The sequence below is a fragment of the Carcharhinus amblyrhynchos genome, chromosome 23 (genome assembly GCF_965287045.1).
Source record: "Carcharhinus amblyrhynchos chromosome 23, sCarAmb.v2.hapA, whole genome shotgun sequence".
Lineage (NCBI taxonomy): Eukaryota > Metazoa > Chordata > Chondrichthyes > Carcharhiniformes > Carcharhinidae > Carcharhinus > Carcharhinus amblyrhynchos.
In genome coordinates this window covers 16,779,740-16,804,805 of record NC_137346.1, presented here as the reverse complement: position 1 = coordinate 16,804,805, position 25,066 = coordinate 16,779,740, and the positions used below count along the sequence as shown (strand labels likewise).

Genomic DNA, 25,066 nt, shown 5'->3' with positions numbered 1-25,066 from the left:
ATTCCACCATCTGTTGTGGATTCGAACATGGGCTCCCAGAACAAAAACTGAGTTTCTGGATTATTAGTCTAGCGATAATACCACTAGGCCATTCCCTTCCCAGTTCTTTTTTAACACCCAGGTACAAAATATAAATTAAGCTGAAAAATTATACATTATTCCAGATAATAATTTTAAACAAAAAAGTGTTTACCTCTCAAACCTTTGTCACAAAGTCTTATTCCTGGCGCACACACCAGGAATATCCCAAACTGCATGTGCTGAGTTTGCATGATAGAATTGATTTAATACATCAGCCTAAGCCAGCTGAAATCAGAAACTAGATACCTTTCTTGCATTATCTATGACCTCAAGTGCTATCCTATCCCTTTCTGCGCTATAGCAACTGAGCTCTCCCAACCATGATCAGAGATTCTGTCCCTATATGTGATCGTTTCCTAGTGTTAGACCCACTTTCAAATCCACTAAGGGCTGCGTTTTCTTGCTTTCCAATGTTCCACCTCATTTTGCAAACACAAGGATCATACTATTTTAATCGGTCAACTGGGACATTTAGCCAATCCTTGAACTTTATAGTAGCTTTCCCTACTCTCCCTGCTATAGTCAAATTCATCCATTCACTGGATCCTTCCAGTACGTACATTAGCTTAGAACCAACTTTAGGCAGTTGCCCTTTGGGGGTTTGGGATCACCCAATCCTGGGCATCAGTATCACTTCATCATTATCCAGCACCTTATCCACCTTATTTTGCTCTTCATAACTGTCAAATAAAAGAATATGTGAACTACAGGGTGCCTCATCAACTTCTAGTAATTGCTGAGTCTGAAAGTTTATCAATTCTGTGATGCCAGTGTACATTTATGAAGTTAAAAAAAAAATCACGTTCTCTGCTATTGTAAGCAGACCTTTTGATTTCATTGCTGCTGGGCTGTCTGGTTAGAAGTCCTTTCATTGCTGCTTCAATGGTTTAAATGGGGTTGTGTCCATTTTTACTCTGGGTCTCAGGTATTTTCTGGGATCTCTTATGATCCTGCATTTTAGGGGGAGACTGGCTGGCAGGTCATGTGTTTTGGAGTTTGTTTTTCTTCATCGTGAATTTAAGGTTTCACCTTCAATTTTGCTGCCAGCTGCTGTTTTAGTCAGAAGCTGCCCAGATTAAGCCGCAGGCAGTTTTTCTCTCTTGCTCACCCTGGTATTATAGATTCTGCTGGCTAGCTGGAAGCAGGTCTCCTGGCCTTCCTGGAATGAAAATCCTGTTGTTGATGGGCTATTTAGTATCTAGAACTTTCTCTCTCTCCCCCGATGTTTTGGAAAACCATTCTGACTTCAAGCTTGTGTGTGTATATCAAGAGAACTGCAGCAGCCAACGAAAGAACTAAGTTCCTACATCACATGAGCATTTGTATTTTCTGTGCTAAACCTGTGGCAAGGATTTTGTATAGCGAAATTTGCGTGATTGGAACATTTCATATATTAAGGGTTATACAATATAAACGGATGTTTTATTTTTCTTGTTTGTAATTTGTAAAAGTTATTGTTATAAGCTAACTATATTCTTAAATAAACTTTATTTGATAAAAACTCTCCAGTGGGTCAGCTGAATCACACCTGAAGTGAAGCATCTCATGCTCACCCTAGGCAAATTTAAATTGCAGAAATTACCCAGGCGGACTTCATAAAACACTTCGGAGTTTCTGAACTGAATTATAACAAATTCAAATTAACCTAGTTCTGTGTGATGGCCATATTGGAGAATTATTGTCTTCCCATTACACCCCATCACTTTTCCTAGACATTTCCACTCTTGCTAACCATCTCTTTTAGTGTATACTAAACCTTCAGGATTAAAAATTTATCTCTGACATTTTTGTGTGGTGCTGCAAAACTCTCTGAATTTTCTCTCATATTTCTGCCTTGATGAATGTCCTTCTCCCTGAATGTAGGGCACTCAAGTGTGCAGAAAAGCTGGAACTAAAACTGTCATTCTTTCTAGGGTGGGGATAATCACAGAAGGTATTTTGGGATTTTTCAAATAGACCAATTGTTACGGACCACAGCAACAGTCATTTTTTCACAGAAATAACTCGATTACAATCTCCTGTCAGGGAATTTTTTTAAGCAACCTCCCTCTGTTACCATGTTAAATCAATTCCAAATCAGCTGAAGTACTTTTCTCTTTAATGGTTTATTCACAGAATGCAGCATTACATTTGAATGTTTCCTACCTACCAGCAGTCTCCTATTATACTCTATTTTTTCCTCAGTACCACCACCAATTTCCATTACAAATGTCCCCAAGTACTCAATTTATCAAGATTCTTCACCTATGTAGCTTAACAATCTAACGAACATACTATTAACATGTCTAGGCACATGTCCCCAGTGATGCTCGTTTAGTGAGGGGCCTGATTTAAGTATGCAATTGACACTTGACTTTAATTCACCCCAACATTAGTTGGTTGTCAATACTGGCCTTTTAAAGTCATAGACATAGAACATTACAGCGCAATACAGGCCCTTCGGCCCTCGATGTTGCGCCAACCAGTGGAACCAATCTAATGACCCTCTAACCTAAACTATTCCAATGTTATCCATTCGCCTATCCACTGACCATTTGAACGCCCTTAAAGTTGGCAAGTCCACAACTGCTGCATGTTAATAACTGGTACTTGTGAAAGATTAGGAGGTTAGTGGCAACCATGCCCACACAACGATCCCAAAACAAGGAGAAAATTGGAGCGGAAAACCAGACACAACCATATTTCCTCATATCCTGGGTTGCTCCATCAATGAAATACTTCTGCTTTCACATTAAGGCCAGAGTGCAATTTAGTGAAGATTCTTTGTACCTGTAAGATATCTCTGTGCCGTTGTAGTGTGTGCATAAGTGCTGCATTCAATGATGTAACACCAGGCGTTGAAGTGTACTCTGCCATTTTGTCATTTACTCCTGTGAGCTGAAGACAAAAACAAATAAAAACATGAGAGGTCTATATACATACAAAAATAACACCAGCGCATGCAGCACTGGCACTGTGAGACAGAAATTCATAGCATTTCTTTCCAATTTTCTCTCTTCCTTACCCTTTCCTTTTTTGGCACCGCAGTTGGTAAAGCATTCCCCTTGTTAAGAATACAGGCAAGTACTATATTTCCAAGTCCTTTTTTATTATCCATTCATGGGACCTGGCTAGCCAGCATTTATTGCCCATCCCTAGTTTCCCTTGGAGAGCAGTTGAGAGTCAACCACATTACTGCTGGTCTGGAGTCAGAAGTAGGTCAGACCAGATAAGGACGGAAGATTCCCTTCCCTAAAGGACATTAGTGAACCAGATGGGTTTTCCCGACAATTGACAATGATTTCAGGGTCATCAGTCGATTCTTAATTCCAGATTTTTTAAATTGAATTTGAATTTCATCATCTGCCGTGGCAGGATTCAAACCCAGGTCCCCAGAACATTAGCTGAGTTTCTGGATAAATAGCCTAGCGATGATATCACAAGGCCTTCACCTCCCCTTGGTTCATGCCAGCAAAAGATGTTCATTAAAGTAGAATATTCAACAATGCAAATTTGAGTGAAGGTCAATTCTTATTGCAGCTACATTAATTTTAATACAATTATAATTGAGATACAGGAAGCCTACATCACAGAGTATTCACATAGACTCAGCCTTGGACTAAATATTATTGATATTTCTTGATGGTCAGCGCATAGTAGCAGTGAGTCCTTCTTTCCATTGTCATTGTGTAAACCAGCAGCATCTAGGCTATTCTACCTCAAAACCATCTGGCATAGTATGCAAATGAATCCAGTTCAGCCCTAAACAGATTCAACAACTTTTCCCTGCTAATTCCCAATGGTCCTCCCAATGTCAAGGGTGATGACAAACAAATATTTAAGTATCTAAGCAAAATACTATGGGTGCTAGAAATCTGAAATAAGAACAAAGTGCTGGAAACACTCAATCGGTCTGGCAGCATCAGAGGCAAGAGGAACAAAAAGAGCAGATGCTTTAGATCAATTAACGGTCAGATTGTCTCCTTTGGTAGCATTCTTATCTAAGCATCAGAAACATGGGCGCAAGTCTCAATCTAAAGCTTCAGCATGCTAAACTAGGCTGACACTTCAACACAGAGTTTCACATTGTCAGAAGTGCAGGACCACGTAACTGACACTCCTCTGGCCATCGACTGATATGATGTGGAGATGCTGGTGTTGGACTGGGGTAAACACAGTAAGAAGTCTGACAACACCAGGTTTAAGTCCAACCAATTTATCTGATAGTAAACTTGCAAGCTTTCATGGTTTTCCCTTCGTCAGGTGAATGGAGAGTGCTGGCCAGAAGGGGCAAACCTGACAAAGGGGCAAACCTCGAAAGCTTGCGAGTTTACTATCAAATAAATTGGTTGGACTTAAACGTGGTGTTGTCAGACTTCTTACATCGACTGATATCCCACGATAGCTGGGTATCTTCTCTCGACAAAAGATTAACCAGTCACTGATCTCATTACTGTTTGTTGGGTATTGTTAAGCACAAAATGGCTGTGTTTGAACAAAAACAATTTAATGTGAAATGCCTTTTTTTTTCCCTGAAAGATGTGATGAGCTGTTATATAAATACCAACACTTTTCTCTAATTCTAACATTTGATTTTTAAAAGGGGTATTAACTTTTCTTCGCATCTGTGCTCAGCTCAGCTGACTGATGTGCTTTCAAGTGAAAAACAGAACAGATATATTGATGTTTTGGAACTCTACGCATGGGGAAAAAGATGCACAAAGTCAATTAAGGAAAAGCACTTTGGGTGATGAATTGGGATTGGCGAGGCAAAATAAATGTGACCAAAATGTGCACAGCTATGCATTTTCAGGAATTTTCAAAAAAGCTCCTGTTTGCTTCCCATCACTTACCCAAATCATTACAACAGTACCGACAAGCTGTGAGCTTTCTTCTTCTGGTTAAGTGCAAGTGACCCAGGAGGCACAGTGGTTAGCACTGCTGCCTCACAATGCCAGGGACCCAGGTTCAATTCCCAGTTTGGGTCATTCTGTGCAGATTCTGCACACACTCCCCATGGGTTTCCTTCCACAGTCCAAAAGATGTGCTGGTTAGGTGCACTGGCCATGCTAAATTCTCCCTCAGTGTATCCGAACAGGTGCCAGAGTGTGGCAACTAGGGGATTTTCACAGCAACTTTCTTGCAGTGTTAATGTAAGCCTACTTCTGACACTAATAAATAAACTTTAAACTTTTAAATTAGAGAAGCTGATAATGCGTTACCCTAAATATGTCGTAGGTATTTTACATAATAGAAATCGATTACTTTTCCCAAAGTGCAGGATATGGAGGGGTGGTTACATAATCTAAACTGTGCGTGTCTGAAATCATTCCCTGCCATTTAACAGCAATGCAGATGCCAGTGTAGTTGATGTCATCTCCAGTCAGGTGAGTAATAGTGGTGTCAATACATGCAGTCCAAATAAGGCATTGAGTGCCGATCAGAAACGGCAAAGGACAATATGTGGATCTCATGTTTACACAATGAATAATAACAAGTTGCCTTGAGAGCATTAGAAGGGAAACATGACAGTGCACAGTGACACAGCTGGGTTTAGATCATTTGGAGTGCTGTAATGCTGCAGCAGCTCTGGGGAAAAAAACAGCTGCAAAGCTTACAGTGTCATTTAGGTTCATCAGTCGTTATTATCAGCCCTAGTAGCAAATTAAGACTTTGTAACAATACATATGCCACTCACAATCACAACTTTCAGATCATGCTAATTATCATCATTTTTGAGGTACTTTTGCTAATAACACTCTCAAAAGTTTAGCCATTGACGTATTTCCATGGCATCTTGTTGATTTTCATTTTAAGACTTGAAATTTTACTGTACATAGCAGTAAAGTAAAATAAAACAAAACAACATGTAAAGTCACATATTGTAACTTTTGTACAAGGTTACTTCACAAATCTGTCAGAAATCATTATTTATGCACTTCTGTTAGCGGGTAGAGATGCGAGGCCTAAAGACATATGGAATAACAGACGAATGAGAAAAAGTGGGCTGTTAAGTATTTCTAACGTTGTAGAAGAAACAATACATCCACTTGTATAGTACTCTAAATGTTCCAAAGTGCTTGGTAAAGGGGAAGGAACGGGATAGAGAAAACAAAATGCTGAGGAAGAAACAGAAGAAAAGTTAAGAGAGACGGACAAAGCAGAGCATATGTTTCAAGGAGACTTCTGAAGACTCGGAGGAATGAAATAAGGCAAAGTAGCTTAGGAAAGTTTTCAGAGTGTTGCGTGATGATGGTGGTGGTGGAGTGGGATGGGGAACACAAGCCCACACACACAAGCGCATGCACACGCACACAGTAGTCAAGTCTCAAAGATTTGAGTCAAGTCTGAGAGGTGTGAACTAAGATGCAGGGATGATCAACGTTGACAGCTCCATTAATGTTGTGTCCCCCAATTACCGTAAAAAGTCTGACAACACCAGGTTTAAGTTGAACCGATTTATTTGACAGTAAACTCACTATCAAATAAAACGGTTGGACTTAAAGCTGGTGTTGTCAGACTTTTTACTGTGTTTACCCCAGTCCAACGCTGGCATATCCACATCATGTCCCCCAATTACCAGTATGGATTTTGATTTTTCTTCATCTAACAATTTCTATATGCGAGGAGAATGAGAATTTTGAAGTAATTGATTTTTCTGGCGAAGGAAGAAAAGTGAACATTGATATGAGAAAAAGGTAGATGCGAGTTCAATAAAACAGGATACAAACACAGAGCTCTGGCTGAGGAGATGTTTGTGAAGGGTGGAGCAGTACTAATAAGTAATCCCATCAAAACTTAGCATTACAGTGATCTAGAGACCGGAACTATTCTTAAAATTTCATTATAGCAACAATTGACTGAAGGTTCAATTTCACCTTGGCTAGCAGCTGTTCTATTTCCACAGCCATCGTCTCAAACATCCTGTCTTGGCTCGACCCATTGAGAAGAGGTGTCGTGTCAGAACTGGAAGAATGGAAAGAGAAAAAAAACTAGCACAATAGTACAAGAAAAAAGCAGGACCACACACAATTTGCTTTGAAGTACCATTAAAGTACTAAATTTGTTAATCCGCCTAAGTGGCAAATTCATGTTTCCCAAAAGTCCCTCTGCTGTTGGTAAAACACAATTCAATAGCAACCCCCCTGACAGTAAGGAGCAATTTAGCATGGGCAATCAACCTAACTCTCATGTCTTTGGATTGTGGGAGGAAACTGGAGCATCTGGAGGAAACCCACGGAGACATGGAGAGAACATACAAACTCCAATGCCAGAACTGAACCAAAGTTCCTGTTGCTGAATGGCAGCAGTGCTAACCACTGTGCCACGAATGAAGTTATAGCCTTCCACAGATAAGGAGACAACAAAGCTGATTTCTCACCGCATCATAATTAAATCAAAAGGCGCTGTCTTTTGGATGAGAAAGGTTGGAGGGCAGAGGAATAATAAAGCACTGCGTTGGTAGTTGGAGGGAATGAAAAAATTCCTCAGCATGCCCAGATTAAGCTGATCTTTCCCTACATCTTGGCTATGACTAAAACAGTACATACTGCACTCTCTTTTCCTTCTCTATGAACGGTATGCAAGAAACAATATTTTTCACTTTATACTAATACATGTGACAACAATAAATCAAAGCAAAGATTATCGAAAAATATAGTCTGATTTTTCAACTAACAAGGAGGCCTGATTTTCAGCACATTCCTGGAATCGAATTGCATTACACATTGCCACCCAACTTGGGGATCTTCTACAAACATCCATCCCTTTGCTTACCCTGATCTCCTTAGCCTCTGAAATGCTTTTATGTTCTTTCTCCTTGCTATCATTAGAGGCTCATCTTTTAGTGACGATGCTCTCGCTCTCTGGAATTCTCTTGCTAAACTTTTAAATTATTTGATTCAATCTCTGCTATACAATTAAGAGCAAATGATTACTAAATAAAGGGAATATGCCATGATAGTTGAGATTCAGATCCACAGCTGCCAAGCTACCTTGCATCGCTACATCTAAGGAAAGAAACTGGACAATTGCTGCACTGAAATGACTAAGCAAGCAAACTTGATTGCATCTGATTGCTTTTAAAGCTTACTGGACTGTTCTGTGAACTAGAATGCACTGTAATAACTTATCTGCCATCCTAATCAAAAGTGAGTTTACTAAAGAAACAGACCAAAATTGGCAGCATACGATGGTAAAAAAACTACACAAGTACCACTTTCATTGTCAAATGCATCACTAATGACTTCTGACAGTAGCGTGACATGCAATCCTTAACACCTTTAACTAGTTTCATATACTATAGAAAGGGATTTCTCAAGTATGCTTAGTCACAAGTAAGACTAACATTAACATTGCAATGAAGTTACTGTGAAATTCCCCAAGTCGCCACACTCCGACACCTGTTCGGGTCAATGCATCTAACCGGCACATCTTTCAGAACGTGGAAGGAAACTGGAGCACCCGGAGGAAACCCAAGCAGACACGGGGAGAATGTGCAAACTCTCTACGGACAGTGACCCAAGCTAGGAATCAAACCCGGGTCCCTGGCACTGTGAAGCAGCAGTGCTAACCACTGTGCTCCCATGCAGAAAATAGGCTGAGTACCCATTGTAGAAAATAAATACATAAAAATTGGATGCAATTGAATGATACAAGGCCCGATGAGATCAGCTATATGGTCACAGTGAATCTCAAGGTTCAGTAGTCTTATACGATCACGGCCAAATCTCCAATGAATGAAGTTAATATGCAAACATAAGTCTTCCTCTCAATAAAATTCTTCTTACCTAGAAACTCATGGTATTCCCTAAATGCTGAGGCATAATTAGCTCAAGTGTTGCAAGCAGGAATTAAGGAGGCAGTGCTTAAAAATAAAGCTCTTTGCATGCTTTCCAGAGGGATTTGTTTGTTAACACAATGACCAGCTGAATAACAATGTTTAGGAAAGTTACAGATTCATTCCCAGGTCAGTGTTGGGCTAACAAATGTCAACAAGGACAATGAGGTGGTCACTAAAATTGGTTCATTTCTCAATGTTAGAGAGAAGAGGGGAAATAATGTACATTTCCTATTCCTTGAGGGGAGGAAAAGCCCCGTCAAGGAAGGGAACACAGAAAAGAGCAGTAAGATATGTTTTTATGGGAAAAGATGGTTACATTGTGTTTAAGAGATGTGGAGTTGCCAGCTGGTGCTACTGAATAAACCTGTTAGACTTTACCACTTACTGTGTTGAGAAGGCAAGCTCAAAATGTTTGTTAGAGATAATGCAAACTTAAAGTTTCACTAGTATTTCAATTTGGGTACCTCAGCTGGAAATCCCGAATCCAAAAGGTCAAATCAAGTTTTTAAGTTTATTTATTAATGTCACAAGTAGACTTACGTTCACAATGCAATGAAGTTACTGTGAAAATCCTCTAGTCACCACACTCTGGTGCCTATTCAGGTACACTGAGGGAGAATTTAGCATGGCCAGCACGTCTTTCAGACAGTGAGAAGAAACCCACGCAGACGTAGGGAGAACGTGCAGACTCTACCCAGACAGTGACCCAAGCCAGGAATTGAACCAGGGTCACTGGCACTGTGAGGTAGCAGTGCTGACCCATACAAAGATGCAAATCTTTCTGTTCTCTATCGGTGGCCAAATCATGACAATAAAGTCTATCACAAACCAAGAGTTTGAATTTGAACAGCAACCGAAACACGTTTGTTTAAATAGACTACTTTTTCCATGTTTCTGTCCATGTTAGGGGTAGCACAGTAGCTAGCACGGCTGCCTCACAGCGCCAGAGACTGGGGTTCAATTTCACCCTCGGTTGACTGTCTGTGTGGAATGTGTACGTTTTCCCCAAGTCTGAGTGGGTTTCCTCCAGGTGCTCCAGTTTCCTCCCACACTCCAAAGATGTGTTGGTTAGGTGGATTGGCCTTCCCAAATTGCTCCTTAGCGAAAGGGGGATTAGTTGGGTAAATACATGGGCCTGGTTGGCATAGTTGCTGGTGCAAGTTTGATGGGCTGAATGGCCTCCTTCTGCACTGTAGGGGATTCTATCATTACTTATTTCCCCCCCCCCCCCCCCAAGCACTGCTTTTTAATGCTTTCTAGCAATCAACAGAAATCATCAAGATCCTTACCATTAGGTTCCAGATATCAGAGCATAACTGCTAAAATTTTAAAATTATGGCAGTCAAGGTTTCATAAAATTAATTAATCTCTCTCAGTTTGAGAAACAGATACCGACCTTGCCCACGGCTGGGATTCTCCGGTCCCGCTGCTGCGAATGGAGTTTTGGCTGAGTGCCAAATTCTCCATTCTTGCTGGCAGCGATGGCGAGATCAGAGAATTCCAGCCCAAGTTTCTTCTGAGGACTCAGGACAGTAGTAAAAACAAAGAAAAAAAGTTGCTGTGTAGTACCTATACCTGTCGCGTCGCCCATCTCGTGTTGTGGCACCACTGTAACTTGTGCAGAGTTTGCTGAAGGACACCAGTTTCAAATCAAGTTCGTTCTCCAGTTGCCGAGCTTGCTTCCGCAGATCTGTACAAGCAAAGCAAAAGATTACCAATTTTCATCTAAAATGAGGGAAAAAAGACACACATCAACAAGAAAGATGAATTAGATTTTATAATTGTGGGAATGTTTCCGCAAGAGTACTGTAATGTAACCAATACCTGCAATTTGAATGGTGTTAAGTGAAACCCCAACTTTCATTTGAAGTTTGCTACCAAACACAAAAACCATAATCATGGTTGGGTAAACACAATTCAACTTTGTCTTCAGAATGCCCCTGAAAGGTACCTCACCATATTGCAGCATCTTATCATAGAGTCCTACAGTGGAAAAGGAAGCCATTCGACCGATTGAGTCTACACCAGCTCTTTGACAGAGCATTCCACCGAGGCCCTATCCCTGTAATCCCATGCAACCACCCCACTAATCCCCCTAATTACACATCTTGGGACACTAAGGGACAACTTAGCTTGGCCAATTCACTAAACTGCACATCTTTTGAGTATGGGAGGAAACCAGTCAAAAGTTGTTTTGAAAGCCATAGGGGCAGAGGGAGAAGGTGCAAACTCCATACAATCTAATTACTTGCAGAGCTTTATTTGCCTCCAAAACTCTATCCAGCATTCCTTTCCACTTGATCACACTTTGTTCGAATTAAGAAATTTAACGTAACACCTTTTCCAAAGCAGCATACAACCAATAAAACTGTTCAAATACAGTATCGATCATAACGTAGGGAAAGACTGCAGCCAAATTTGTGCACAGCAAGATCCCATAGAGGAGAGATAAATGAGGTAAACATTATCAGGACACTGGAAAGCTTACTGGATCTTTGAATAGTGCCATGGGTTATTTTACACCCACTCGGAAGGATAAGTGGGACCTCAGTTTAATACCTCATCTTAAAGATGACACTTCTGACCATGTAGTATTCTCTCAATATCACAATGAAGTGTGAGCATACATTTTGTGCTCAGTCTCTGGATTGCGACTTAAACCCACAAACTTCTGACTCAGGAAGAATGCTGCCAATAAGCCAAGGTTAACATTTTTTGATAGCAGCCCGAAATTTAACTTTAACCATTTTGAAGCTGTATACCCCTCACTTACTCCCAATTTTCAGATCTTCACTTGGTGACCTTTTTCAAAGCTGAACAGTTAGTTTTTTCAGTCTTTCCTCATAACTTGAATCTCCCAAGACTCAAGACCAGTATTGCGGTTCTTCATTGTACCTTTATATCTTGATGACCATAAGTGGACACAACACTGAAGTTGTGTTCTGACCACAGCTCTATACAGTTTAATCACGACTCCAACATACCTGTACGATCAACCTTGTCATTGAAATAAGTAGCCCAGGAAACACCACTGGAGCGGCCACTTAAGAGAATATGAACATGCAGATGTATTTTGTACATGTTGATTGATATTTTCCCCCTGCTTTAAATCTTACACTGATGGAAACTGAATGGAATCCATTGCCCTACCTTTCCCCAGCACCAACAAAATCTGGGAAGATAGAATGCAATCAGGGTGGCACAACCATTTCAGGAGCACATTGACAGTCAAAACCTAAATGATGGAATATTCATGACTGCCTGTTAAGTCATAATTAAACCGCTCATCTGGCATCAACATCTTTCTAATGACACACTAAAGAGGCTAAATGACTATGGACATTGGTTGACTGCATCTGATTAAGTGCCATATCGTTACAGCTACATATTGTTTAAGAGGAGGAATGAGGAAAACTACAATAGCTGGGGATAGAAAATACCACATCACACATTTAATCCTCAGGTATTTCCTCTTTCTGGTTCTTATTCTTGAGTACTGCTGAAAAAATATATTTTTCAAAGCTTTTCACCTTTTACTCATGAGGACAATTAAAGAATACCAACGACAGGGGAAACAACAACTTTATACTGTATAAGAGAGCGTTGATCATTTGGCAAGAGGACTCTGATTGGTAGAGACGTGGCTATGAAGACCATACCAGTTGATGCATCACACTACAAGCCTGACAGACAATCTTAAAGTGGTTGTCGCTGTAATTTACGCACACTAAGGTATATGGGCCAGCCTGTGCTTGCTAAACGCAAGTATTGGGCACATTACATGCGATTCCAGAATTGGACATTTGCTTAATAACTCAGAATGTGTTCAAAATTACACTGACAACCAAGTTAAGATCATGTCAGATTTGCAGTGTGGAGCATTTTGCATGTGCTAGAAGCTACATATATTAATACATAGGGTTCAGTTTGCAGACAGAACAGACATGTAAATACATTGCACCTGCTTCAGATAGGAAAAGAGATCAGATATTGTCTCTGGTTGGAATCCTTCAGTAAATGATGAAAGTCTCATTTCCGAATATCCACCAACACAACCAATTCATGGCATTTAATGAGGAAGTTTGCACCAATCAATATAAATATATCTTCATAAATTCTAATTGTATGCATTAAATGGGTCACCTGTTGGAACCTATCCTCTGTCCTGGTCGCCTGTGGAAACCTATCCTCCGTCCTTTCAGTTGGTGATAGACATGCTGTGTTTAAGGCACCCATCCATCTCGGAAATGATGGACAGCATCCAGGGTGTATGTTGCTCCTGCAATGAATATTGTCAATAGCACACAGCAACTTACAGACTAGGACATTATGCACTTTGGTCTTGGCACGCAGTCTTGCCAAGCTGAACATCTTGCCAACAGCTCTGGCATGCAGCTAGACACCATCATGGAACCACTAAAGGCATTCAATAGCCACATGGAGAAAAATGTGCCAAAGTGAGTTGTGGCACCAGGACACAGCGCTGCTTTGGCACACTGCCGATCTTGAACACCTCTGATGATGCTCCATTGTGACTGATAAAGCTGCGAATGTTCAGGTGGAAAGAAAAAAATGACTTCCAGGTGGGCAGACCAGCTTCTTCAGCAGTAAGAGTCCAACTTGACAAGCAAGGTTGAAAGCCTTGGTGAGGTCTATGAGGGCAATGTAGCGAGGTGTGTACTGTTTGTGGCACTTCTCCTGTAATTGCCAATGAGAAACATATTCAACTGGTAAATCTGCCAGTTCTGAAACCTGAGACACTCAGAGTAGATTTGTGAAGCCAGGCTCTGCAATTTGTCAGATTAATGTGAGCAAAGACCTTTCCCACAATACTTAACATGAAGATACCTTGGTAATTGTTACAGATCCCCTTTGCTCTGTGCAAGGTGACTTATTTTAACAACACGTCTTGAGGCTCAAATCTTTCCTTCGAGTAGAGTGAGAAATGTTCATGAGAATGCTGCAGCTGTGCTGGTTTTCCACTTTTAATGACTTCAGATGGATTGTCATCATTTCCTGGGACCTTCCTACTGGCAAGCAGATGGGAAGGTGGGTGGAGCACTTGCTCAAATGCTACACAATGGAGAATGTTGCCAATGATGAAGCTCTCACACCATTCTGGATTTTCCTGTCATGGAGCTGGGTAATAAACCCACTATGGTAGAGTTCCAAAGACTGCTGACCACCTCGTTGATGCTAAAGGCATGTTGCGTATGTTTATAAAGTCTCTGTGCAACTTCAGTAGCTTTGGTTGCACATATAATAAAACACATTGTAAAGAGCATGTGGCAGCTGTTGCTATTAATTATCCTGAAACTGAATGAAAATGGTATCAGATGGTGAACAGTTCAAAAAATAGACCGAACAAAGTATCGCACAACATGGCAGTTAAATTGAAGTCCAGGAATTTGAACTGCATTGTTTTAAAGTATTAAAATTTTATGAATGCTTTCACATGTCATTTACAGTTTGCTTCTACCATGTAAGCATTAAGGTTATTTAAAGTTTAAATTTTCACAATGACTGCATAAATGCCCCTTATATCATGGTGACACATCAGCTCGAAGTGCATCAAGTTTCAGAAATCACTTGAGTCATTCACACTTCCTGAAGTTGATGACTATCTCCTTCGTTTTGTTCGAGGGAGCGATTATTGTCATTGCACCAGTTCACCAGATTCTCTCTCTCTTCCCTGTACTGTGTCTCGTCATTGTTTGAGATCCAATCCACAACGGTACTATCAGCAAACTTAAGTTGGACGGGAATTTGACCACACAGTATAAGGCATATAGCAAGTGTTGAGGTTGATCGTGGAGGTGTTGTTGTTGCCTAACCTTACTGATTGTGGTCTGTGGGTTAGGAAGTCTCAGATCCAATTGCAGAGGGAGGGGCCAAGCCTCAGGCCATGAAATTTGGAGATGAGTCTCGTAGAAATAAAGGTGTTGAAGGCTGAGCTGTAGTCTATGAATAGGAGTCTGACAAAGGTGTCTCTGTTATCTACATGTTCCAGATTGAGTGTAGGGCCAGGAGATGGCATCTGCTATGGGCCTGTTGTGGTGGTAGGCAAACTGTAGTGGATCCAGGCAGTCTGGTAGACAAGAATTGATTTGTGCCATGACTAACCTTTCGAGCACTTCATAATGATGGATGTCAGAGCCAGCGGTCGATAATCGTTAAGGTAAGCTGCTTGGCTTTTCTTTGGTACCAGGATGATTGGTTGTCTCCTTGAAGCAGGTAGGGACCTCAGATTAGTGTAAAGAGAGGTTAAAGATGTCTGAGAATACCCCCACCAGCTGGTCTGCACGGTATCGGAATGCTCAACCAGGTACCCTTCCTGGGCCAGTTGCTTTCCGTGGGTTGACTTTTCAGAAGGCGCTGCTCTGATGTCAGCAATGGTGACCTCGGATACAAGTTCATCTGAGGCTTCTAAGACGAAGGGCATGCTGTCGCTGATCTCTTGCTCAAAACGGGCATATAATGCATTGAGCTTACCCAGGGAGGGGTGCATTGGAGCTGACAATTTTACCTGCCTGTAGCTTGTTATGTCTTGCAGACTTTGCCATTGATGGCAGCAGTCCATGTGGCTAGCCAGAGATTCTAGTCTGGTCCAGTACTGTCTTCTGGCATCTTTGATGCATCTCCATAGATTATATCTGGTTTTCTTTATAGATCAGGGTTCCCTGACTTGAACACCTCAGACCTGGACTTCAGCAAGCAGTGGATATCGCTGCTCATCCATAGTTTCTGGTTGGGAAACACGCAGATTTGCTTCTTCGGCGCAGTCTTCTACACATTTACTAATGAAGTCAGTTACTGTAGTGGCATACACGTTCAGGCTGGTTGCAGAGTTTTTAAATACCGACCAGTCTACTGACTCTAAGCAGCCCCATAGTGATCATCCGATTCCTCAGACTAACATTGCATGACTTTCTTTGACGCATTCTCCTGATTCAGTTTTTGCTTGTAAGCTGGGAGCAGAGCACAGCCTTGTGGTCTGATTTGCCAAAGTATAATCCTTATGCAAGGATGATACAGTATGTTGTGTCTGCTCTTTCTTGCAAGGTAGCACAGAGACAGCTAATACAAAAACATAAGCGGGGGTGCGGAACTGAGATTTGATAAGACTTGAAAAATATAACTAATAGTTGCAGCTTTACAAAGGGATGGCAGATGGTCTTCAAAATGAATTGAGTCTAATGAGAATTACATTTCAAAATGTGAACAAACTGACAACAGAGTTTGACCATTGTCAGGAAATATCACTACACAGGTTCACTGGCTTACTTGCAAAAGCAATCGATGGGCTTGTAAATGGAAAGTGGCTGACAAATGGAAAGCTCATTGCTCATAATAATACAACAGACCACTTACCCAGATAACAATTTATAAAAAGGCAAACAAACTGTCTGGTTACAGGAAACGGTAAACAACCAGTATAGTTCTGAAGACAGAAATCATTATGGACAGATTCTCAATTTATAAAAAAAACACAAGTGCCAATCAGCAATCCTTGCGGAAATTTGAAGAGATTCCTGTTAAATTGCATAATCCAAGTTGTTAAAAAAAATTAATAAAAAATTCAATTTCCAAAAAGAATCATGGAATGAGACAAATATCTGACTGTCATATTAATGTGGGAAGGGTAAACATTGACACAGATACAAATGGGCTGTGAAGCTTTATGTAAAACCCAATAAACTAAAGGAACAGGAAACTGACGAGTATAATAAAAAACACAGCAAAATTGGAGCAACTTAGCTTTGACTACAACTGTTTGTAACATGTAATAGTCACATGGAGTACATGATTTGCTTGCGTTAATATACTCCAGGTGAAAAAGTATTATACAAAGAACAATACAGCACAGAAACAGGCCCTTCGGCCCTCCAAGCCTGTGCTGCTCATGCGCCCAACTAGATCATTCGTTTATATCCTTCTATTCCCAGTCTGTTCATGTGGCTATCCAGATAAGTCTTAAACGATCCCAGCGTGTCTGCCTCAACCACCTTGCTTGGCAGTGCATTCCAGGCCCCCACCACCCTCTGTGTAAAATACGTCCCCCTGATATCTGTGTTGAACATTGCCCCCCTCACCTTGAACTTGTGACCCCTTGTGTTCGTCACCTCTGACCTGGGAAAAAGTTTCCCACTGTTCACCCTATCTATGCCCTTCATAATTTTATACACCTCTATTAGGTCAGCCCTCATCCTCCATCTTTCCAGGGAGAACAACCCCAGTTTACCCAATCTCTCCTCATAGCTAAGACCCTCCATACCAGGCAACATCCTGGTAAACGTTTTCTGTACTCTCTCCAAAGCCTCCACGTCCTTCTGGTAGTCTGGCGACCAGAACTGGACGCAGTATTCCAGATATGGCCTAACCAACGTTCTATATAGCTGCAACATCATATGCCAACTTTTATACTCTATGCCCCATCCAATAAAGGCAAGCATGCCACATGCCTTCTTCACCACCCTCTCCACCTGTGCTGCCACCTTTAAGGATCTGTGGACTTGCACACCCAGGTCCCTCCGTGTGTCTATATTCCTGATAGTTCTGCTGTTTATTGTATAGCTCCCCCCTACATTAGAACTACCAAAATGCATCACTTTGCATTTATCTGGATTAAATTCCATCTGCCATTTCACCGCTCAATTTTCCAGCCTATCTATATATAGACAATGTTCATCGCTATCCGCAACTCCAGCAATCTTTGTGTCGACCGCAAACTTACTGATCAAAGTGCAATTATACGTGCAAAGTGCCACAATGGAAAGGAAACAGAAAATTTCCACTGTAAAATCACAAACACATGAATTATTGTTCCCAATGCAAAGTACATTTTTATAGTTTTTCCTACATTCTGTGCTGTTACTGGGCTTATTTTGTCATTGTGAAATCAATACTAAGAAAATTACATCAAAGAAGCCAACGTATTAGTGCACCAATACTTTATGTTTAAAATTATTTATTTGTGCCACAAGTAGACTTACATTAACACTGCAATGAAGTTACTGTGAAAATCCCCTAGTCGCCACACTCTGGCACTTATTTGGGTACAGAGGGAGAATTTAGTATGGTTAATGCACCACACCAGCACATTTTTCGGACTGTGGGAGGAAACCCAGGCAGACATGGAGAGAACGTGCAAACTCCACACAGTGCTCCAAGCTGGGAATTGAACCCAGGGTCCCTGGCGCTGTGAGGTAGCAGTGCTAAACACTGTGCCACCATTCCACCCACTTCAAGTTTTGTACAAGACTGGAGATAAGCACCAATGTATGCTCTCTGCAAATGAGCTAATTTTGAATGGAGTAGGAAATTTTTTCCCCTCAACACACCCATCAGTTTGCTGTGAAATAGTTCTTTCCAATCTCAGGTGATGGTGTCCCTTTTTTAAAGGTGAGAACACCAAAATAGCCAATCCACATCAATATTTCTCCACGATCAAACAATTCTAATTTCACTGGCCCATCGTTTCCACATCGCCATCAACCCCTTCTCATTCAGCCACCTATCCAAACTTGAATAGGTTAATGGCTGTTTGCAGCATAACAATGTCCTCTGTGTCAAACTTGCTATTTTAAATTTCATAGCTACAGCTCCTTTCTCTTGACCCAGTCTGCTTTTCTCTATTTTGTCTCATCTTTTCACAATTTTAAACACGTCTACTAAATTAAATTGGAAAGATATAATTAAATTAGAAACATATAAGATTATGAAGGGAGTAGATAGCAGGGAAGTTGTTTCCACTGGCAGGTGAAACTAGAACTAGGGGGCATAGCCTCAAAATAAGGAGAAGCAAATTTAGCACTGAGCTGAGGAGGAACTTCTTCACACAAAGCGTTGTGAATCTGTGGAATTCCCTCCCCAATGAAGCAGTCGAGGCTACCTCATTGAATGTTTTTAAGGCAAGGATAGATGAATTTTTGAACAGTAAAGGAATTAAGGTGAATGGGTGGGTAAGTGGCGCTGAGTCCACAAAAAGATCTTACTGAATGGTGGAGCAGGCTCGAGGGGCCAGATGGCCTACTCCTGCTCCTAGTTCTTACGTCCTTATTAAATTGCTCCACAATCAATGTGGTTCTATGGAAAGGATCCAACGTTTTTCAGGTTTTTCTTCCTATTTGTATTTCCATTCACGACTTCCAGTCATGGTTGAAAAACAGGCCATCAGTGCCCTGAATTTTGACTCTGCACTACCATCTTGAGTAGGGTCTCCATGCATTTTATCAATTGCCTCTCTTGTACCAGTATCATTGGCTTCCTTATAAGTGATGTAAACTATGAAAATCGAAATTCACAGGATTTTCCTGTACTAAGTCTGCCTGTGTTTAGTCAGCAGTCACCACCTCCTCTCATCTGCTTCACTACTATTCTTTATCTGTCAACGACCACCCACTGAAAAGTCTCTTTCAGAAACTGTTCCTCTGTGTTTATTAAAGGCAGCCAGCTGGTCTTTGAATTCAGTGTTCCGCGTGAGTAGAGTAACCTTCTGACATAAGTATGAAGTGAAATTGGTACACCTCATAACCACAAGTCATTTCCACTAAGAGATCAGACTGTTTTCTCAACTGGAGATCAATTTCTATTTTTCACCCTGCCAGTAAACAATAATGCAGTAGTTGTGACAGCTGATTTTTTTGTGTCTTTTCTTCAACAGATCTGAGTACTGAACTCGCCCTCAAGGGTTCAGCTCCTGACCCTTCCCTCTTTATTTATCATCCAACACTCCCAATCCCGACCTTTTTCTGCTAACACACTAATACAGGTACTCAGTTCCTGGGCATTCTGCCTCAAGCATGTAATTGTCTTTTGATCTAGCTCCAAAATTCTACCCTTGCCCCACCCAATTCCAAAAGCTTTCCAAATCACAACTTCTTCCACCTCCTATTGAGTTTTTGTGCCTCTTTCCTTACTCACACACCACTAGTTTCCACATGCTCCTATCTTTGCCACACATTCAACTACCTGCCCTTTCTCTTCTCTGTTAGTGTGGTGATGGTGCCATAGTGGTAACGTCACTGGACTAGCAACCCAAAGGCTCAGGCTACTGTCTTGGAGACATGGGTTCAAATTCCACAAAAGCAGCTGGTGGAATTTGAATAAATCTGCAATAGCATAGAATCATACAGCACAGAAGAGGTCCTTCGGCCTATTAAGTCTGTACTGACACATTAGAAACACCTGAATTCCCACCTAGTCCCATCTGCCAGCACTTGACACATAACATTCAGGGCTATGGACCAAGTGCTCATCCAGGTTCTTCTTAAAGGATGTGAGGCAACCCACCTTTACCACCCTCCCAGGCAGTGCACTCCAGACAGTCACCACCCTCTAGGTAAAAAAAAGTGTTCCTCTCATTCCCCTGAAACCTCCTGCCCCTCACTTTGAACCAATGCCCCCTAGTGAGCGGCTCTTCAACTAAGGGGAACAGCTGCTCCTTATCCACTCCATCCATGCCCCTCAATCTTGTACACCTTGATTAGGTCACCCCCTCAGTCTTCTCTGCTCCAAAAAAAACAAGAGGAGATGCCAGCGTCAGACTGAGGTAAACAAAATAAGAAATCTCACAACACCAGGTTGAAGTCCAACAGGTTTATTTGGTAGCAAATGCCACTAGCTTTCGGAGCACTGCTCCTTTGTCAGGTTGAGCGGGAGATATATGCCCTGTGAACAGATCTCCCACTCACCTGATAAAGGAGCAGTACTCTGAAAGCTAGTGGTGTTTGCTTCCAAAGAAAACAACCCAAGCTTACCCAACCTCTCTTTACAACTTAAATGTTCAATCCCAGGAGCATCCTGGTTAATCTCCTCTGCACCCCCTCCAGTGCAATCACGTCCTTCCTACAATGTGGTGAATAGAACTGCACACAGTACGCTAGCTGTGGCCTCACCTAAGTTCTTTACAACTCCAACATGACTTCCCTGCTTTTGAAATCGATGATCTCAACTGATAAAGTATCCCATTTGCCTTTTTCACACCCTATAAAATCTCAAAATTATACTCTGGTCTGACCTCCTTATGACGCCAAGTCCACAGCAATGTAGTTGACTCTTAACTGCCTCCTGAAATGACCTAGCAAGTCACTTAGTTCAAGAGCAATTAGGGATGGACAAAAATTGCAGGACAACACACACATCCCATGAAAGAAAAACGCTTTTCTCCTGACTCAGTCCGTTATCTATCACAATTATATCAACCACTCTCAATTCACCGCGAAAATTAACACTTGAATTCTGCTGGTTACTTGAAAAACAACGTACCCATTTCATTTCTCTACTGATATTACAAACAGTACTCATACAGACGGGAGTTTATGATGAACAATAACATGTGAAGGGGGGCGTCAACTGATGCCAAACTAAGAAAGGCAAGCTTCGTCAGCAACATATGTGCGTTTATGGTGCGTATCACCTTCAAATTTTAGTAGCTCCTCAGAATGGTAACCTCTGCTTACTTCAAGCACCTAAAACTCATTTTCTGCTGCAAAAACAGAAGCTTCAAGCTAAAAGCACACCAGGAAAGTCCTGCAGTTGTCTCCTGTCCTGAAGAAGTATTAACAGCAGGAAAGAAGCAAAAACTGGGAGTAAGAAATTGCTTTTATAGCAATGTTTTAAATTTACTATATATGCTAGGAGCTGCAGGAGGAGCACATGGTGCCAATATGAACTAAATGTTTTACAGGAAAAACTGATCTTATATCAATTCAGCTGCAGGTACAGCTACCACCTCTTTTGGCAATTGCCACTGCTCTTTCCAACAGTACCTATTCCAATTCTGCCAGCTGTCCTGCTCGGAGAATGCTTTACTAACTTCTCCTTTCCTGCTAGCTCATTTCATGATTCTTTTACTCCCACAAGCTGGATAGCAGAACCACTCTCCCTCTGATGAAGGCAGCTGACCAACTGCTGTGATGGTGTTCCCAGTAATAACTAACGAGGCTGATTTGATCTATTTAGATTAGCTACTTATCACATAAACTCACAGACCCACCAAAAGTAGAATATACCTTAATATTTACATATGAATCAAATTACTTTGATCTTTGATTACAGCGGCACAGTGGTTAGCACTGCTGCCTCACTGTGTCATGGAGCCAAGTTCAGTTCATAGAACCCCTACAGTGCAGAGGGAGGCCATTCGGCTCATCGATTCCGCACCGACCACAATCCTAACCAGGCTCTATCCCCATGACCCTATGCATTTACACTAGCTAGTCCCCCTGACACTAAGGGGCAATTTAGACTTGCCAATACACCTAACCTGCACATCTTCGGACTGTGGGAGGAATCCAGAGCATCTGGAGGACACCCAAGCAGACATGGAGAGAACGTGCAGACCCAGCACTGACAGTGACCCAGACCTGGAATCGAACCCGGGTCCCTGGTGCTGTGAGACAGCAGTGCTAACCACTGTGCTACCGTGCCACCCATCATGATTCCCAGCTTGGGTCACTGTCAGTGCTGAGTCTGCACATTCTCCTTGTGTCAGCATGGGTTTCCTCTGGGCATCCCGGTTTCCTCCCACAGTCCGAATGTTGTGCTGATTAGCTGTGTTGACCATGCTAAATTCTCCCTCAGTGTACCCAAACAGGCGCCAGAGTTTGGCTACATGGGGATTTTCACAGTAACTTCATTGCAGTGTTAATGTAAGCCTACTCATAACACGAATAAATAAACTTTAAACTACTTCAATGTGCTTAAAACTGAACCAGATAAGTATCAAAAATGGTAAACTTTCTTAGGGGAAAATGCCTAAATCTTACCTTTCAAAAATTAATCTTATTCATAAAGGGCATCAGTTTTCTTTCAGTGGCAGCAAACTTGCCAGCCAAGCAGAAGATAGAACAAAGAACAAAGAACAACCCAGCACGGGAAACAGGCCCTTCGGCCCAACGAGCCTGCGCCGATATGAATTAAAGCTGCAATTCAAAGCCTTGCACTGATAATCGAGGTTGACACTACCATATAGTCGAAGGAGCTGACTGGTGAAATGTTATTAGTGTCTATCCTCACTGGTGGAGATCCCATGATAAGATTATGGAAAGAGTTCTTCCCATTCCCAATTTCCCAGCCAATGTTGAATCATCAAACAATGTCACAAAGACTAATCATCTGCTCATTACCACTGTGCTGTTTGTGAAACTTCTGTATGCATATCCAGCTACCATTTTTACTACAATATAACATTTCAAAAGTATTTCACTGGCTGCAAAACATGTCTGAACACCCCAAAGTTATGAAAGATATTGTAGGAATGCACATCTTTTACCAATGATATGTGTACGCATGGGCTACAAAATATCACCATAGTAGGTACAAAATAGATGCCAGTTGACACAGCCTAATACAACGACCAAAGAATACATTCTAAATCAGAGGATAAAGGAATGCTGATGCAAAATGGGTTCATCAGCTAAAATCTACTCTAATCTTCCTGTGTAAATAAAAATGGCTAAAGTTGAAGCCACACCCGGCAAAGCTACACAATGGTGTGGGAAAACCAGAAAATGCTGGAAAACCACAGTGGGTCTGACAGCATCTGTGGCAAAGGAATAGAGCCAACGTTGAGTCTGGATCACCCTTCATCAGAGCCGAACAAGGATCAAAGTTTGACCTCCACTCGGGGAGAAGTTGCAGAAAGCTGAAATCACCAAATTCCTACAGTGCAGAAGGAGGGCTTTCGGCCCATTGAGTCTGCACTGACAACAATTCATCAAACCCTAACCCCGTAACCCCAAGTATTTACCCTGCCAATTCCCCCAACTCACATATTTAGGGACACTAAAGGGCAATTTTGCACCACCAATCATCCTAACCAACACATCTCTGGACTGTGGGTGTTGTCAGACTTCTTACTGTGGGAGTAAATCAAAGCACCCGGAGTAAACCCACACAGACACAGGGAGAAGGTGCAAACTCTACAGACAGTGACCCGAGGCCAGAATTGAACCAGGGTCCCTGACGCCGTGAGGCAGCAGTGCTAACCACTGTGACACCTCCCGAATCCTCCAGCTGTTTGTGTGAAGATATCCAGTAACACTGGAGGCTGGATTAGATTCCTCCCCCCCCCCATTCCCATTCCCCTTCCCCCTCCCCCATCCAAACAGCTGCAGAGTCCCCCCAGGGATTGGAGAGGGAGACATCTCGGGTTAAAGGGGGACTGATGCCCTCTTCCCCTCGCTGAACATCCAGATATTGAGGAGTAGCTGGAAAGGGCGACGTGTGCGGCCTCTCCTGCCACTGACTAAGGGAGGATGAACACCCCCGAGCCCGCCGGCTTCCCAGAGCCATCACTGGGGAAGGGCCAACTTGCCGCTGTTTTCCAGTCCGGCTCTCGAGTCCCCCTGCCCCAGCGGTCCAGCTCGGCCGGGCCTGGATCTCCATCCCCGGCCCCGCTGCTCCAGCCCTGCTCCAGCCCTGCCCCGGTCCCGCTCCTCCAGCCCTGCCCCGGCTCCGCTCCGGCCTCCTCACCTTCCCAGTAGTTGCTACTCCCCGCCGCCATCTTTGTTTTCCAGCGTCACCCGCTTGGACCAACGCATTATCATCAGTGTCCTGGGGGGGAAATCCTTCCCAGCAAGGGGGGCGGGAAAGAGAGGAAATACACCTATCCACTCAAACAAACAGTTTGGATAAATTATACGTAATACTAATGTAGCTTTCCCGATTACCTCTTCATAACGCGATCTATTTCTCTGAGGAGATACTTCTTTATTACCTGTACCCCCCTCTGGGATTGATGGTACATGCTGTGCTCTTAAAGGGGCCGCTCCGGGCAGACCACCGCGCCTGCGCGCAGCTCAGGGCTGGCACCTGAAGCTTGTGATGTGTCTCTGTTCTCTGCCACATTGCCAGAGCCAATCCAGGGTGTAGGCTGCTGGGGCGCCACCAATCAAACTCAACACCAAAGGCAGTCACATTCCTGTTTGCAGCCTGGCAGACAGTGCTATTGCAACACCAACATAAAAACTGCGTAAAAGTTGCTGCCAGACCTGCTGAGATTTTCTTCCAGCATTTTCCCTTACGGTTTACAATAAAAACTGCCCTGTGAAAGAAAATGCAAGGGCATAAATTTGAGACACTATCTGCTGCTCTCCTGACCTGCTAACTCTTTCTCAGCGCTCTCAGATCACCAGCATGAACCTTGCTTTTGCTTTTATA

The 25,066-nt window shown here is 42.3% G+C and overlaps 1 protein-coding gene across 2 annotated transcripts in view; it reads right to left on the bottom strand.

The window, feature by feature from the left end:
• Positions 1-24,444, bottom strand: part of gosr1 (golgi SNAP receptor complex member 1) — a 116,706-nt gene extending 92,262 nt beyond the window's left edge. The window contains exons 1-4 of one of the 2 annotated variants that reach the window (XM_080210518.1): positions 24,380-24,444; positions 10,472-10,592; positions 6,939-7,026; positions 2,851-2,958 (exon numbers count right to left, since the gene is read on the bottom strand). In XM_080210518.1, coding sequence (XP_080066644.1) covers positions 2,851-2,958; positions 6,939-7,026; positions 10,472-10,592; positions 24,380-24,410 — 348 coding nt within the window. In that variant the 5' untranslated portion in view covers positions 24,411-24,444. The remainder of the gene's footprint in view (positions 1-2,850; positions 2,959-6,938; positions 7,027-10,471; positions 10,593-24,379) is intronic. The other variant, XM_080210519.1, reaches the window with a different exon arrangement.
• Positions 24,445-25,066: the final 622 nt, after the last annotated feature.